The 14693-nt window shown below is 47.6% G+C and overlaps 1 protein-coding gene across 6 annotated transcripts; it reads right to left on the bottom strand.

The window, feature by feature from the left end:
* Positions 1-345: 345 nt before the first annotated feature.
* Positions 346-12510, bottom strand: CCDC28B (coiled-coil domain containing 28B). Of its 6 annotated transcripts, none has more exons than XM_081201811.1 (7): positions 12386-12510; positions 11057-11200; positions 8590-8825; positions 6786-6958; positions 6379-6533; positions 4430-4452; positions 346-4109 (listed from the first exon to the last, which is right to left on the bottom strand). In XM_081201811.1, the coding sequence occupies exons 3-7, from the start codon at positions 8748-8750 to the stop codon at positions 4055-4057; spliced, it is 567 nt and encodes a 188-aa protein (XP_081057937.1). In that variant the 5' UTR covers positions 8751-8825; positions 11057-11200; positions 12386-12510; the 3' UTR covers positions 346-4054. The 6 variants fall into 6 exon arrangements, with proteins under 6 accessions (XP_081057937.1, XP_081057939.1, XP_081057935.1 ...); XM_081201813.1 differs by lacking the exon at positions 12386-12510 and adding an exon at positions 12041-12293; XM_081201809.1 differs by lacking the exon at positions 11057-11200 and having other exon boundaries at positions 12350-12509.
* Between the last annotated feature and the right edge of the window lie 2183 nt (positions 12511-14693).

The following is a 14693-nucleotide window of genomic DNA, read 5'->3' as shown; positions in this document are numbered from 1 at the left end:
GGAGCCTACTTTGTTTCATACACTACAAATCTTAGCCTTTCCCAATATTATTGCCTATCTGTTTATTTTTCCCCCTGCCTTCTAAATTGGCAGGGGTAGGGCAATCATGATTAGGAATCTGGAGGGGGTCAAGTATTTTGACTCTCATTCTAATTAAACCCTACTGCCCACTTGGCTACAGGATGTGATTTGAACTCCAGAAGTCTGGAAACCGAGTTGTGATACCATTTGCAGCGTAAAGCACATCAGCAGCGACTGGGTGCTGCTAAATTGCAGTGTCGCCAAGTTAGATGTCAAAACCAAAGACACAAAATAAACTTACCTACCAAATATACACACAAAACGTTTGTCCTATAGAAAGTTTAATAACTATTTATGAGCTGATTTTACAAAAATTGGACTCCACCCCCTTCCACGATGAACGTTTCGTGTGTTAACAAGCATAACAACATTTACAAAATTACAAACCACATTCATTTGTTCAGTAGACTACAATTTTCACAAAGGTTTAGAAGAGCTTGGGAGGGAAAGAGAACACAAGGAAGTGGACTAGTAATACAAATTAAAGTTTGCATACTTTATCTGCTTCTTGTGATTTTAAATGCAGCTTTTGGGGGGGGTACACACTACCCAGTCTTTGCCAAATTTGTGCCCTCCAGATGCTTTTGGATACAACTCCAGACGTAGCCAAAAACAACTGGAGGGCAGCATGTTGGTGAAGGCTGCATTAACCCCTGCCTTCAGCAGTCCTATGCATTAACAAAGAATTCTTCTATGGGACTTCAACTCATTAAGCACTCAATCCACATCCTTATACCATCAGTTACTAAACAAACACTAACTGGGCCATGCGAGATCCTCTGCAAGCCTCAAGGGACGGGCAGTGCACTACAGGTCCAGGTATCCAAATGGCTCTGGCAGTGACTCCGGGTTCAAGGCTAAGGGTGATCAGGAGAAGGAGGCAGCAGCACCAGAACTGGGGAAGGTGGAACTGAGGGTCAGAAAAACCTCAAGAAATATGGTCCTCAAGATTCCTGCCCCTGATACTCCTCAGCGCTAATTTCTTCTGCAGGAAGGCAGAGGTGGCTCCCATATGCATTAATCTGCATAGAGAATCTGGATGTTGATCTGGAGTTAGCTAGACCTGCAGAGCCATCAGCTGCAGCAAACGCCAGCAGGCAGTAGAGCAGCTGTCAAGGGCTAAAGCGGAGGACAAGATCAATTCTGCCACATTGCGCAGGCTGCTTGGAACTTTCTGCTGACCCTCAGGGACAGTCATGAGAGGCCCTGGCAACCTGATGAGGTCGTCACAGGAAACATTATCCCATCAGCATAAATAAGATACTAAAAAGCGCAATGAGAACAACAGCCACGGTGCCTCAGCAAATGTGGAATCAATAACATGATTGACAACAGAGTGTCAAAGTGACCTGGGCAAAGGGGTGCTGGAAAAGGAAGGGGCTCACAGATTATAGGCACCCAGAATCTACATCTTATATGGGCTTGCCAAGCAAGTAATGAAATTGATAGGAAAGTTAGAAAACACAATCTTTCTGGTATATAGAAAGATGTTCAGAGAATCCCTCTCTTTCTTTCTACCTGCCTGCTTGGGGTCTAACTCTTTTTTTTTACATCCTGTCACCCAGCTAAAGGCCACAGGATCCTAGCCCACAGCTACTGATGGTTAAGTATTTTATTCCAAAATGCTACATGTGCCATCAAACTTAGAAATTCATTTTCACAACTAGATGGCTCCAAGTCAGAGGCTAAATTTTCTGGAAACCTTGGTTTGCTCGGCACAACAAAGCCACTTAAAAGAAAAAGAAAAAACGAGCTTTCTGCAGTTAAGAAAGTGATGCACTAAAAATTGTGAGATAAACAACTGATTAAAAGGAAGGCATAACACCATCACACAAGCAATCCAATCACAATGAATGTCCATTGTCGTATAACGTCCCTGAAAACAAATCAGAACGTTTGCTCAATAAAAACCAGACACCGTATCACCCCCACATAAACATTGTGTAGGCAAATAAGGATGAATGCTCAATGTAGAGCCCATCTGGAGGCAATATCCATATTAAGTTCTAACGGTACTATACTGCAATATTACATTTCTTCAAATGCCACAGTTATCTGTATGAAGAGAATAATATACCTTGAATGAAGCAAATGAATAATAAAGCTTCATTTCATGTATAATCTTGAGTCTTTTTTCACTGGCTATGCATTACTGTCTTACTAGGTTCTGACTGAGCAAATGTGAACCCTAATTAGATTCCCCAAGTTGTTAACACTGGGAAAGTTTTGCATCTCTGTTTTGTTGCCTTGGAACAACTGCCAGAGCCCTGCATGTGATGTAGGGGTAACCTAGCAGAGTCTTGGGTTAGGCCTGTCTGGGGATTCCTAGGGCTGGGTTGTGGGGGCGGGAGGGGGGGGTGAGAAATGAGGGACAAGCCTCAGGGAAGAGAAAGGAGGTAGCCCAGGAATAGTATTTCTACACCTCTAGCAAACCAGCTGTTTGTGTGCATTTGCAAGGGGCAGAGCTACATCCTGAATAGAGAGAGCGCAGAAGTTCACCTGGCAGCATGTGAAGGGCTGTGGAGCAAGGAAACTTCCCCTCCTCAAGTGACAGTGGTTCCCTGAACTGTTCCACAACCTGTCCTTCAAATCTGGTATCAGGGGGAACTGGGTCCTCCTTTTCATGGCAGAAATGAAACATGCAGACCAAGGATTGGATGATCCCAATGATGAGGATAATAAAAATAGTAACACTTAACATCCGTATAGCACCTTCACATGTACTCTCTCTAGCTGTAAAGCTTAGCAACAGCTCTGTAAGATATTATCATACCCCATATTGCAGAGGGGGTACTGAAGCTGAGAGAAAGTGACTAAGGACAATTAGTCAGTTTGTGGCAGAGGCAAGATTCAAACTGGACACTTCTTGATTCAAATCAGTCTCTTAAGCCACTACACTACACCAGCTCTCTACAAATAGGCCTGGAGGATAAATTTGGGTCTGGCTTGCATTTTAATGAAGAACTCCATAAGTTGTGCTTATTAACACAATGTGTAATGTGTAAATAAAAATACAGCTATTCTTCATAATTCACACTCCTCTGAAGTCTAACGCAGTTGTCCAACCAAACAATGTTTTTAAAATGTGTATGTTAGGGGAAAGTGTGCATAAAATGCATACATTAAGGAAAATGACATACAAAAAAAATGCATTTGGGGAAATTGCTTGCAAAAATGTGGTTAAGGAAAACTCTGTATAATTAGGAAGAATTCAACTGAAATTCTGATAAATTTGGCCTTCCCTAGTCATAAGACCACTTTCCTCCTCCAGGGGCAGTTTCCTATTAAACAGTTGGCATTTAAAAAAATGTTGATGGGGCACCAAACAAACAGTCATGAAAATGAGCATTCATGCTATGCTGGGGGGAAAAATATTAAAACTGGAGGCAGACAACTCTTGGCAGAAGCAGCAAGACTGATGGAATACATCACCGTTAAATTTGCTGGCCTTGTGCCTGTCAAACTGTGTGCGTACAAACATGGCATGTGTGCAAACTGGTCTGGAGCTGTAGGAGGGGAAAAACAGCGGATCCTGGTTCTAAGGACTGTCTGCAGGCAGCCAAGCCCTAGAACCTGCATCTCTCTGTCTTGGCACAGGACATTTTGCCAGTCAAAGCCAGAGGCCTGCATGGCCCAAGAGGGCTCCCCCAGCACCCCTTGCCACATCCCCCAGGGCCCTGCAGTCTCTGTTTGCCCTCTGTCGGTCGTGGGGCGCAGGAGTCTCTGCCGGAGGCTGGCTTCCATGCTGCCTCTGCAGTGTGTCCCCAGTGCACTGAGGCCCAGGAGTCGCATCCTTTTCCACCAGGCTCCATCTAACTTATCCTTTCCGTGTACAGTCCAGAAGTAGTTCTGCGCGAGGGTCTTCTTTGCTCGGCTCTGCAGCTGCTTCTTTGCTCCCTTTGTTTTTCTTTTTGAGGCTTCTTAATGAAAACAGTCAAGAGAAAAACCAGGCAGCCTCCAACTCCTCCTTGTTCTAGACTGTGGACGCATCCTCCAAGTCAGGGTTTTCTGCCAGGTGGAGCTTTTGTCTGAGGTGTCTTATTAAGGAAAAATGAAAGGCAGCTAAGCTATGATGCCCACCCACCCCCTTCTTCTCTGCAGACATACCTTTTCACTCTGATGCTGCTTCTCTTGGGGAGAGAGAGGAGGAGGAAGCCAGAGGGAATCTCCTATTTAAAAAAGGAGTAACTGGACTATTCAACCTTGCCTATCTGCCACAGATGGATAGACTACTTCCTCCCTGTACCCCACCCAGCGTCCCACCCTTCACCCCCACCATCGCCTCTGCCCCCAGTCCGCCTGGGAAATGGCTTGGGCATTCGCACACTGGGCACCATAAGGAGGATACATGGAGTTGCTGAGTTCTTCCAGCTGCAAAAGCAAAAGAGAGTCAGCCACAAACAAACACAAGGAGCTCTTAAGAGGAGCTGAGTAACAGGAGCCTTGCAGGCACTGAAAAGCAAGAGGTGTCCTTTCTGCACTGGAGCAGCTGACGTTCAAAATCAGCCTCTCCAAACCTGGTGCTCTGCAGCTGTTTCGGACTACAACTCCCATCAGCCACAGATAGCACCTGACCGGTGGGAGCTGCAGTCCGTAACTGCGGCAGAAGAGCATGCTGGGAAAGGCAGCTGAACATCACAACCACACTCTGTACTGCAGTAACTCGGGAATGTGGTGCTGAAAAAATGTAAAACTCCACGGACAGAAACTCCACATTCTGCAGTGGAAATAAACTGGGGCCACACTAAGCAAGTTGATGGAGCTCTGTGATAGGATCATCCCCCTCTTTATTTGGCAAATAGCAGCTTCTGGGAGAAGGCAGTGATAAGCATCAGGGGTGCATGCGCTGAGTGAGTGAGTGAGTGAGTGTGTATGGTAGTGTTTTTAACACACACACGCACAAAACCTTATTTTTCAGATAAAGATGCCCCTGAAACAGGTATTTGCTGTTAAGGGAGAAGCCAGAGGAATCTCCCACTGCCACCTCTGTGGCTGCCATTTGCCAATATTTAAAGAGAGGGGATATTTAGCCTGCAGGTACTTTAAAAATGGATCAAGATTAAGAAAGTTAAATTGTTTCCTAAAATGCAGAAGAGAGCCCCATAGATATTGCACCAACACGGAGAAAGCTCTATTGCAGGGTTTTGGAACTGGATCTGGCCAGGAGGCTGGATGGACCCTTACCTCCCCCATAGGCCAAGCTTGATAGGCAGGCCAGTCAATCACCCAACACGGATCCAGTTTTTGTCCATGCAGACGATCAGCTCATTGGTGGGGCTTGCGGAGTGCTGCTCACAGGACACTGCAAGTCCTGATGATCAGCTGATCACCAGTACCTGCAAACCTCTTCTGTCTCAGCCACACCTTTACCTGCCCAACACCTGATCAGGTATAGGGCTTGGCCAAAACCACCAGACTGGCCATAAATATTGGAGGAGCACAGAGCAAGGTCTCCCCCAGCTGGCAGATGAGTGTAAATTTGCCAGTAAGTAAAAGATTGATAGGGACGCGGGTGGCGCTGTGGGTTAAACCACAGAGCCTAGGACTTGCCGATCAGAAGGTCGGTGGTTCGAATCCCCGTGTCGGTGTGAGCTCCCGTTGCTCGGTCCCTGTTCCTGCCAACCTAGCAGTTCAAAAGCACGTCAAAGTGCAAGTAAATAAATAGGTACTGCTCCTGTGGGAAGGTAAACGGCGTTTCCATGTGCTGCTCTGGTTCGCCAGAAGCGGCTTAGTCATGCTGGCCACATGACCCGGAAGCTGTACGCCGGCTCCCTTGGCCAATAAAGCGAGATGAGCGCCGCAACCCCAGAATCCTCCATGACTGGACTTAACGGTCAGGGGTCCCTTTACCTTTAAAAGATTGTTACCTATCACCTGCAAATGCACCCTACACACAGACTGAGTAGTTGGGATGTCATGGATGCTTATAAACTTCTCAGGGGGAGAGGCAATTATATTTTAAGTATGCTGGGTTTCCATAACAAAGGCATATACACCCAATCATGTCTTGTGCTGGACAACATATGTGACTTGGGCTACTTACACACTATATATTGTAGCGCACATCCCCCCAACTCAAAGAATTCTAGGCACTATGGTTTACCCCTCACAGTCTAACAATTCCCAGCAACCTTTAAACTACATTGCCCAGAATTCTTTGAGGGAAAGTGTGTGCTTTGGATGTGTTTCAAAGTATATGCAGCCTGAGCTCTTCAGTTCTGGGCTGAACAAGGAGGTCGGAGAGGGCGAGAGTCTCTCAGCCAGAAAAGGGATTCCAGGATTCCTCACAGCACTCACATTTGTCAGCAGCTGATCCAGGTTCCTGTCGGCCACTGTCTTCTTCTGGTCCTCAGCAAGTTCCTCCACGTAGACGTCCAGGCTGAAATGCAGGCGAGCCAACTTCTCTTGCATCTCCCGAACGTGCTCCAGCTGCTCAAAGGAACATTCCTTCCCTGCATTAGTTGAGAAAAAGAACACCAGCGTTATTCCATGGAGCTTCTAGGAGATGCCACCCCCAGTTAGCTAGGTGAGGCTGAGAGAGTTTAATTCAGCTAATTGCACTTGCTAAGCAAAGATTCGAATTCAGGCCTTGCCATTCCCCATCCAACACCCTGCATATTACAACACACCATCCAGAAACAGATATTTCTGAGATGTTTTTCTCCCTCGGAACTCAAGGGCCGAGAAATAACTGAAGTGCTTACCAAAAGCCTGCAGCTTCCCCGAATGGAAGTCGTTCAAGAGGTTCAGGAGGCCCCCCTCCATCTCATAAACATCCGAGACGTCGGTCAGGAATGAGTGCTGCAGAGGGGTCCCCACAGCTGCTGTGGCAGCGCTGCCTCCGGGCTGGGGAGCTCGGGGCTTCTCCTTGTTTGCTCTGCATCAGACAACAGCAATAAGAAAAGGTGACGGGTGGGGTGGGACTGGGCAGGAAGTCCGTCTTCCTTCCTCAGAGCACAAAGGAAGCCAGAGACAGCCTCCAAGATTGTCCTCAGCATCATTTCCACTTTCCTTGCCAAGGAGTCAGGGGCTCTGCCAATGCAATGGCCAGTTGGGCATGCAGGGCTGGGAACACGCCAAAATCTCTCCTAGGAGGGCAGCCTCACCTCCTCCTATGGAGGTTGTGGGAGAGAGCTGAGGGATCCTCCACCCCAAATTATTAACAGGGAGGCATTGGGGTGATTGTTTTCCAGGGAGGAACAGAAAGTTGGGCAGCTAACTGGATAGCAGAGTCTTTTTCTTGTATGCAGACTTCTTCTCAGCAGCTGGCCTCCCCATAAATGCTACTAGAAATTGTGCTATATCATCATTGGACATTGATCTGCTTACCCACAACTTTAAAGCAAAAGTTCTCAGCCCAGAACTTTCAGCTCAGGAGACATATTCCTTCCAACTCCCTCCCACCTCCCACACACCAGGCCACAAGACCTGGACTAGGAAGTCAATTCCTTTTGCTTTGTTTACTGGATAAAGAAATGCCATTGACTCAAGGGCACGGCCTAGATTCCACCCCGGTACCCACCTGGCTTGCTCTAGCAAAGGTCTCCTTTCATTTCAGTGAGGCCTGCTCCGGAGGACATTGCTCACAGCACTCAATCGTGTCCATCTTCCCTCCTGCCACCCTTAAGGGCAGCCCCAAACTGGAAGCCTGGGTCCCCTTTGCCTTGGGTTATAATTTGGGGAGAAGTGTCATTTCAAAGGGAAAAGAGGTGGGCTCTCTCTAAGGGGAACGAACCTTAGGTAAGCTGTCGCCAACCTGGCTGGAGCTGGTGGGAGTTGTAGTCCCAAGCATCTGAAGGCTGCCTTAAGGCACTGTGGGGTGGAGCAAGGACCGCTTGTGACTTTAGCAAGGCATAACCAAGACACTGTAATTCTTCATACATTGACTTACTGTTTTTGACTGTGCCCTGTTTGCTACCACAAGGATATGCTGAGATAATTTTATTCAAAAGCAGGGTTGCCAAGTTTTTCATTTTCAATAATGTTTCCAGGGGCTAAGTGCCTCTAAGCATGTGCCGAGTGCCCTCCTTCTGTGAAGGCAGACAGCTTTTTTAAAAAGCAGACCTATTAATTTTCTCTTACTTAAAAAAATTATACCCTGCTCTCCCCCTACGGAAAAAGTCAATCAAAGCAGCTTAGAGATGTAAAAAAGCAACAATGATGCAACCATTCAAATGCAAATCATCAAACTCAAAGCAGTAGCAAAAAGCAAGAAAAGGGTGCCTCTGGGCAATGGCAAAATGCCTTTCTCTGATGGAAAGCAGCTTGGTTGAAAAAATAAATAAATCAGCATAAGGTTAAAATGTCCTTAAGCATGCATGGAGTGTCCATTTCTGAACAGTCCTATTTAAAGGTAGGAACACAACATAAGCATTAAAACACCTCCTCCCCAGTTTCACATCTTTCCGCTTGGCAGTGGCTGGACAGATGAAATTCTAGCCAGCTGAGTTCTGGGTTCAAATCCCTCCCAGAGGAAACCATGCAGCTCTGCCCCAACCTTTGGCTGACCTCTTGAACTTGGCTCTTTGCTTTGGCGAAGGGAGATGAGGCATCCCCAGGGAGAAAGAGGTGCTCTTGCTCGAAGGGACTGGCAGCTTGCGGAGAGCACTGGCTGGAACTGGCTGAGCTAGGTGGGCTTTGGGACTTTTCTTCTTCTTCTTCTCCTCCATCCCGGAAGCAGCAGGTCTCTCTTAATCACACACCGGAAACTGCTCAGGGGAACGGAGAATCAACCTAAAGATAAGCTAGAAAGAGATAGCAACAGCATATTGGTGGCGTTCAGTCATGAACGTAACTAGATGGACCCTCCAGTGCTCCAAGGCAGTCTTCCTCTAAACATCAGGCGCTGGGACAAACAACACGGCAGTGGCCAGTCCCAACATGCTCTGCAGGGGAGCTTCCATAGGAACACAGGAAGCTGCCTTATACCCAGTCAATTCCTTGGTCCATCCAGCTCAGTACTGCCTGCACTGACTGGCAGCAGCTCTCTGGGGTTTCCGGCAGGGGCCTCTCCCAGCCCTACCTGGAGATGCCATAGGGGATTGAACCTGGGACTTTCTGCAGGCAAAGCTGATGCTCTGCCACTGAGCTATGGCTCTTGCGCCTTCCAAAGGAATCTGGCTGGCCTTCAGTGAAAATAAAAGGCTGGAACAGATATTATTTATTGTGTTGTTTTTTTAAAAAAGCCATTTTTTCATCAGAAAATTGCAGGGTGTACAAAAGTTTTAATAAAACTCTTCACACAGCTTGCAAATATTCTTTATAACCCCAACGGTAAACGAGATGATAAGAGACATATAAATATGTCTTCCCAATTACATAGATATGTGAGGCTGTCATTGCACAGCCCCCACTGAAGGATTCATCACAATCCTGGATTTGCAGGAAGTTGTGGTGGGGTAGGGGAGGAAAAGAGAAGGCAGGCTGTACAACAGCATGACAATGGCAAGGGAGTGAGAAGGGAGGCACACTGAGAGGGGAAGCAGTTTTGTCAGGTGTTGCAAGTCCAGGGAGCGTTCTGAAGACAGCAGCCTGTTCTGTAACCAGGACAAGAAACAGACTTCCACCACTTCCAGGCTTCCTCTTCCTCACATCCCATCTCCAACCCTTTGAATCAGAGGTGGGGAACTGGATCTAGCAAACAACAGCAAAGGTTTGAATAAAGAACCTTCCATACAATGAAATCATTGTGAGCTCCTCATCCTCTCTCACACACACAAGAGTCAGGTGAAGAATAAAAAGAGAAGGGAGAGACACTGAAGGGGGGAAATCGCATAAGTGGGGCTGGAAGAGCACAGTAGGGAAATAGTGGTATTAAACAGCAGCACAGGTCTCAATAAAGCAGGGGTGGAATGAAGCAGAGCAGGGGATGGTTATTTTAAACAGTGGCAGAGGTTTGAATAGAGTGAGTCGAGGTGGCATAAGGAGGGGTGAAGTGGCAGGTTAGAAGAAGGTTTGAATACAGCAAGGAAGTGGGAAGGCTCTGTTGTGTTAGCTGCTATGATGCACCCATTTCTGCTACTTCTCCTTGTTAAAACAGCTTTGTTTTTTTAAAATAACAACCGCCAGTGTCTCTCCATCTCTGCTGCACTTGAGCCTCTGTCATCGTTAAAACCACATTTTTTTGCCTCCGTGTCTCCAGCCCTGCTTTACTCAGATTTCTGCTGTTGTTTGAGTATAGTGAGAACTGTGTAAATACAACGTGAGAACACTTTCTGACTGTTGCTATTTTCGGGTAGGATTCAGTCACACACTGGCAAATCCAGGTTGCACAGTTTTTTTTAATGCTCGAGCACATCAGTTTTGCCCCCCCCCCCCAGAAAATATTGTTTTGGTGATAAGAAAAGTGATGGGGGAAATGAACTGGAAGGTTTTGGGATAACATTTGCTCAATGCAAGATTGTACAACCTTCCCACAAACAAATCAAGGTGACTGCTCAGTAAGTCTGGATGCGGCCTAAGTCTCTACTGCTCTCCCCTTCAAAAGGACACATCAGGCATGGGTTGTATTACCCCTGGAGTTTCTCATTACTTGGAGACAATAATATGAGAAAATGAGGTGCTGGGTGTTTTTGGTTCAGTGGAGATACCTAAGTACCCTTCTTAGAGTCACAGAATGGTAGAGTTGGAAGGGACCCAGGGGTCATCTAGTCCAACCCCTTGCAGTGCAGGAATCTCAGTTAAAGTATCCATGACAGAGCACCATCCAATCTCTGCTTTAAACACCACCAAGGAAGGAGAGTCCACAGCCTCCCGAGGGAGGCTGTTTGACGGTCAAACAGCTCTTACCATCACAAAGTTATTCCTGATGTTTAGTCAGAAACTCCTTTCTTGTAACTTGAATACATTGGTTTGGGTCCTATCCTCTGGACAAGGTGAAAACAAGCATGCTCCATCTTCCATGCGACAGCCCTTTAGATATTTGAAATGGCTATCATATATCCTCTCAGACTCCTTTTATCCAGGCTAAACATACCCAGATTCCTCAACCATTCCTTCTAAGACTTGGTTTCCAGACCGCTGATCATCTTGGCTGCCCTCCTCCGCACACATTCCAGCTTGTCAATATCCTCCTTAAAACTGTGGTGTCCAGAACTGGACACAGTATCCCAGGTGTGGTCTGACCAAGGCAGAATAAAGTGGTATTATTACTTCCCTTGACCTGGACACTACTGTTGATGCAGCCTAGAATAACAGATGAACTACCAGAATATACAACTCAGAAAATGGCATCGCTGATCAGCATTGGGGCTAGGGAGAGACACCTTCAGTCCCCACCCAGCCACAAAGCTCACCAGGTGGTGTTGGGAAGATGTCTTGCTTGCTTGGGCTAACTTAGCTCTCAGGGTTTGTTTTGAGAATAAAATGAGGATGCATGGGCGTAGCCAGGAGGGGCAGGGGGCAGCTGCCCCCCCAATCAATCAAAATCAATACAAATCTGAGGTTCTGTCCTCCTCACAGAAGCCTGCCCCCCCAACAAAAATCCTGGCTATGCCCATGTGAGGGTGGGGTAAGTATTTTACACCCCTTGGCTCTGTGTAAGAAAACTAAGGTAGAATTTAAATTAATTTCATAAATAAATGTGTTAATATTTCAGAAGGGACATTTTGAGAAGGGGCGGTAATCCTCTCTCCGCCCAGTTCTCCAAAGCTGACTGCTCCCTGGTGTTCCAGCCCCTGCTCTGTTAGGGCACATGGTCCCATCAGGGACACCTCTTGGTTTAGGGCCAATTATCAGAAGTCGGTCGTTGGAGGGGGGAGTGATGGGTGTAAGGGCTCCTTCTCCAGCAGTAGCTGCTGGGGTTGTCAACTGCTTGGGTGAGGAGGACTGGTTCTCCCGCTATGAGAAATGCCCTGTGCATCTCATTTAGGTAACAACACTAAACGCTGAATTGCTAATTTGAACCCTCCCTGGCTCATCGACCTTCTGTTTTCGCTCTTGCATCACATAAGGAGCTCACATAAATAGATCGATAAACAAGACAGCGCAGAGGAGGCGGCGATGATGCAGCGCCTTAACAAACAGCCCTGTCTGGCTTCTAAGAAGAGGTGGCTGCCCGAGAAAAGAGGTCCGGGTCGAGAGAAGGAAAGGTCTCGCTCTCCGCCGGCAATCTTAAAAGGCCGGTTAATCCCACCCACCGCCATCTGCCAGCAACAAAAGATGCCACCGCCAATGTTCCGACTTGGAACGCTGATTCCTCGCTCCGCGTTCCAAATCAGAACGTTCTCCTCGCCGAGGTTCCACCCGCCCCGCCGCCCCCACTTCGTACCGCATGGGGTGGAGGACGCGCTGCGGAGACACTGACCTCTGCGGCGGAGACCGGCCACGGGGGACGCTCCCGCGGCGGCTGCTCTTGCTGCTGCGCGCCAGAGAAGCGCCGAGCGCGTGCGCGAACGCGCGCACTCCCTCTAGGAGAGGCAGTGGCCAGGCAGGCCCCTCCGCAAAGGGGCTTGTGGAAACGGCGGCCCGATGCTCGGGGTCCGCTCCGCCTCGGATCGGCTGCAGCTGGTTTCCCCGGGCTCGGGCGGAGGGAGGCTTGGTGACCAGAATGACATGCCCTTTCACTGGATCCGACGCTGCCACTGCCTTCGTGGACAGCAGCCGCTGTTCCATTGCTCAGATCCGGGCCCTTGGAAAACTAGCTTGCTCCCCACTCCCGCTCTGAGCCAGCCCATTGCAAACGCCCGTCTTAAACCCGTTTTGGAGGATAGGGTTCAGTAGCCCAAGAGCACGTCGAAGGGAAAAGGTCTCTGGGCGTGGACAGAAGGCATTGGATTCCACCTAGGTAGGCCTTCCTTTGCCCATCTTCTCCTCCCTGACCCCACAGCTTCCATTAAGCCCAAGTAGTAAATTAGACTTCTTCCCTCCCTTCACGCCCAGAAAAGCTTGACCTGGTACATTTCTCCAGGGTAGAAGCAGGACTTCTATAAAGAAAGAAAAGGAGGTGGAGCCCCCATCCCTTGAAAAATGTAAATTAGAAGTTTAACTGCTTGCCCCAAGCAGAAGCTTTAAGCCTGACATGATGACCTGCAGAACCTCCCCAGGTTATTCTCCCAGTGGGGGTGGATCTGTGTTCGGTCATATTCATAGCCTAAGGCTTTGGGGCAGGGTACACAGCTACAATTCCTTTATCACAAGTGTTGCTGAAGGAGTGCAATACTTGAAAGCACCCTGTCCCCCCCCAAAAAAAGCCTGAATAGGGGCTAGGATACCTCATGGCAGAGTTGTATGACTAGAGATATGAGTGCTACTACACCCATGTTCCAGATTTTGTTGGACCCAACTCAAAATCGGTCCTGGCCAGTGGTCAGAATTAGAAGGGTGTCAGGTTACCCCACATTCCACAGTCAGATCCGCACCAGTTCATTCAAAATTACATGGTTTCAGCAAAGCATTGGGAAGAACTTGCCATGCTAATAGCGCAAGATATTCAATCCTGGAACTGTGGTGGACACTCTTTTTGGTTAAGAGGTTTTTAAACAGAAGCTGGATGGCCCACACAAGGCTGCTGCTGTAACAGTACATTGGATGGTCTTTGAGGTCCCTCATGGCTCCATGGTTTCCTTTTTTAAAATGTAGCTAGAGTTCCACTTAAATTATAATACAAATTAGGAAGACCCGTTGTAACTTCAGTCTTCAGTGTTCTAGACCAATAAAAAAAATCTGAGTTCATAGAATCATAGAATCATAGAGTTGGAAGAGACCACAAGGGCCATCAAGTCCAACCCCCTGCCAAGCAGGAAACACCATCAGAGCACTCCTGACATATGGTTGTCAAGCCTCTGCTTAAAGACCTCCAAAGTAGGAGACTCCACCACACTCCTTGGCAGCAAATTCCACTGTCGAACAGCTCTTACTGTCAGGAAGTTCTTCCTAATGTTTAGGTGGAATCTTCTTTCTTGTAGTTTGGATCCATTGCTCCGTGTCCGCTTCTCTGGAGCAGCAGAAAACAACCTTTCTCCCTCCTCTATGTGACATCCTTTTATATATTTGAACATGGCTATCATATCACCCCTTAACCTCCTCTTCTCCAGGCTAAACATGCCCAGCTCCCTTAGCCGTTCCTCATAAGGCATCGTTTCCAGGCCTTTGACCATTTTGGTTGCCCTCCTCTGGACACGTTCCAGTTTGTCAGTGTCCTTCTTGAATTGTGGTGCCCAGAACTGGACACAGTACTCCAGGTGTGGTCTGACCAGAGCAGAATACAGTGGCACTATTACTTCCCTTGATCTAGATGCTATACTCCTATTGATGCAGCCCAGAATTGCATTGGCTTTTTTAGCTGCCGCGTCACACTGTTGGCTCATGTCAAGTTTGTGGTCAACCAAGACTCCTAGATCCTTTTCACATGTACTGCTCTCAAGCCAGGTGTCACCCATCTTGTATTTGTGCCTCTCATTTTTTTTGCCCAAGTGCAATACTTTACATTTCTCCCTGTTAAAATTCATTTTGTTTGTTTTTGCCCAGTTCTCTAATCTGTCAAGGTCGTTTTGAAGTGTGATCCTGTCCTCTGGGGTGTTAGCCACCCCTCCCAGTTTGGTGTCATCTGCAAATTTGATCAGGATGCCCTTGAGTCCATCATCCAAGTCGTTGATAAAGATGTTAAATAAGAC

Source organism: Podarcis bocagei, assembly GCF_964188305.1.
Source record: "Podarcis bocagei genome assembly, chromosome: 7".
NCBI classification, from domain to species: Eukaryota; Metazoa; Chordata; class Lepidosauria; order Squamata; family Lacertidae; genus Podarcis; species Podarcis bocagei.
Note: the sequence above shows the minus strand (reverse complement) of the source record. Positions and strands in the feature narration are given on the sequence as shown.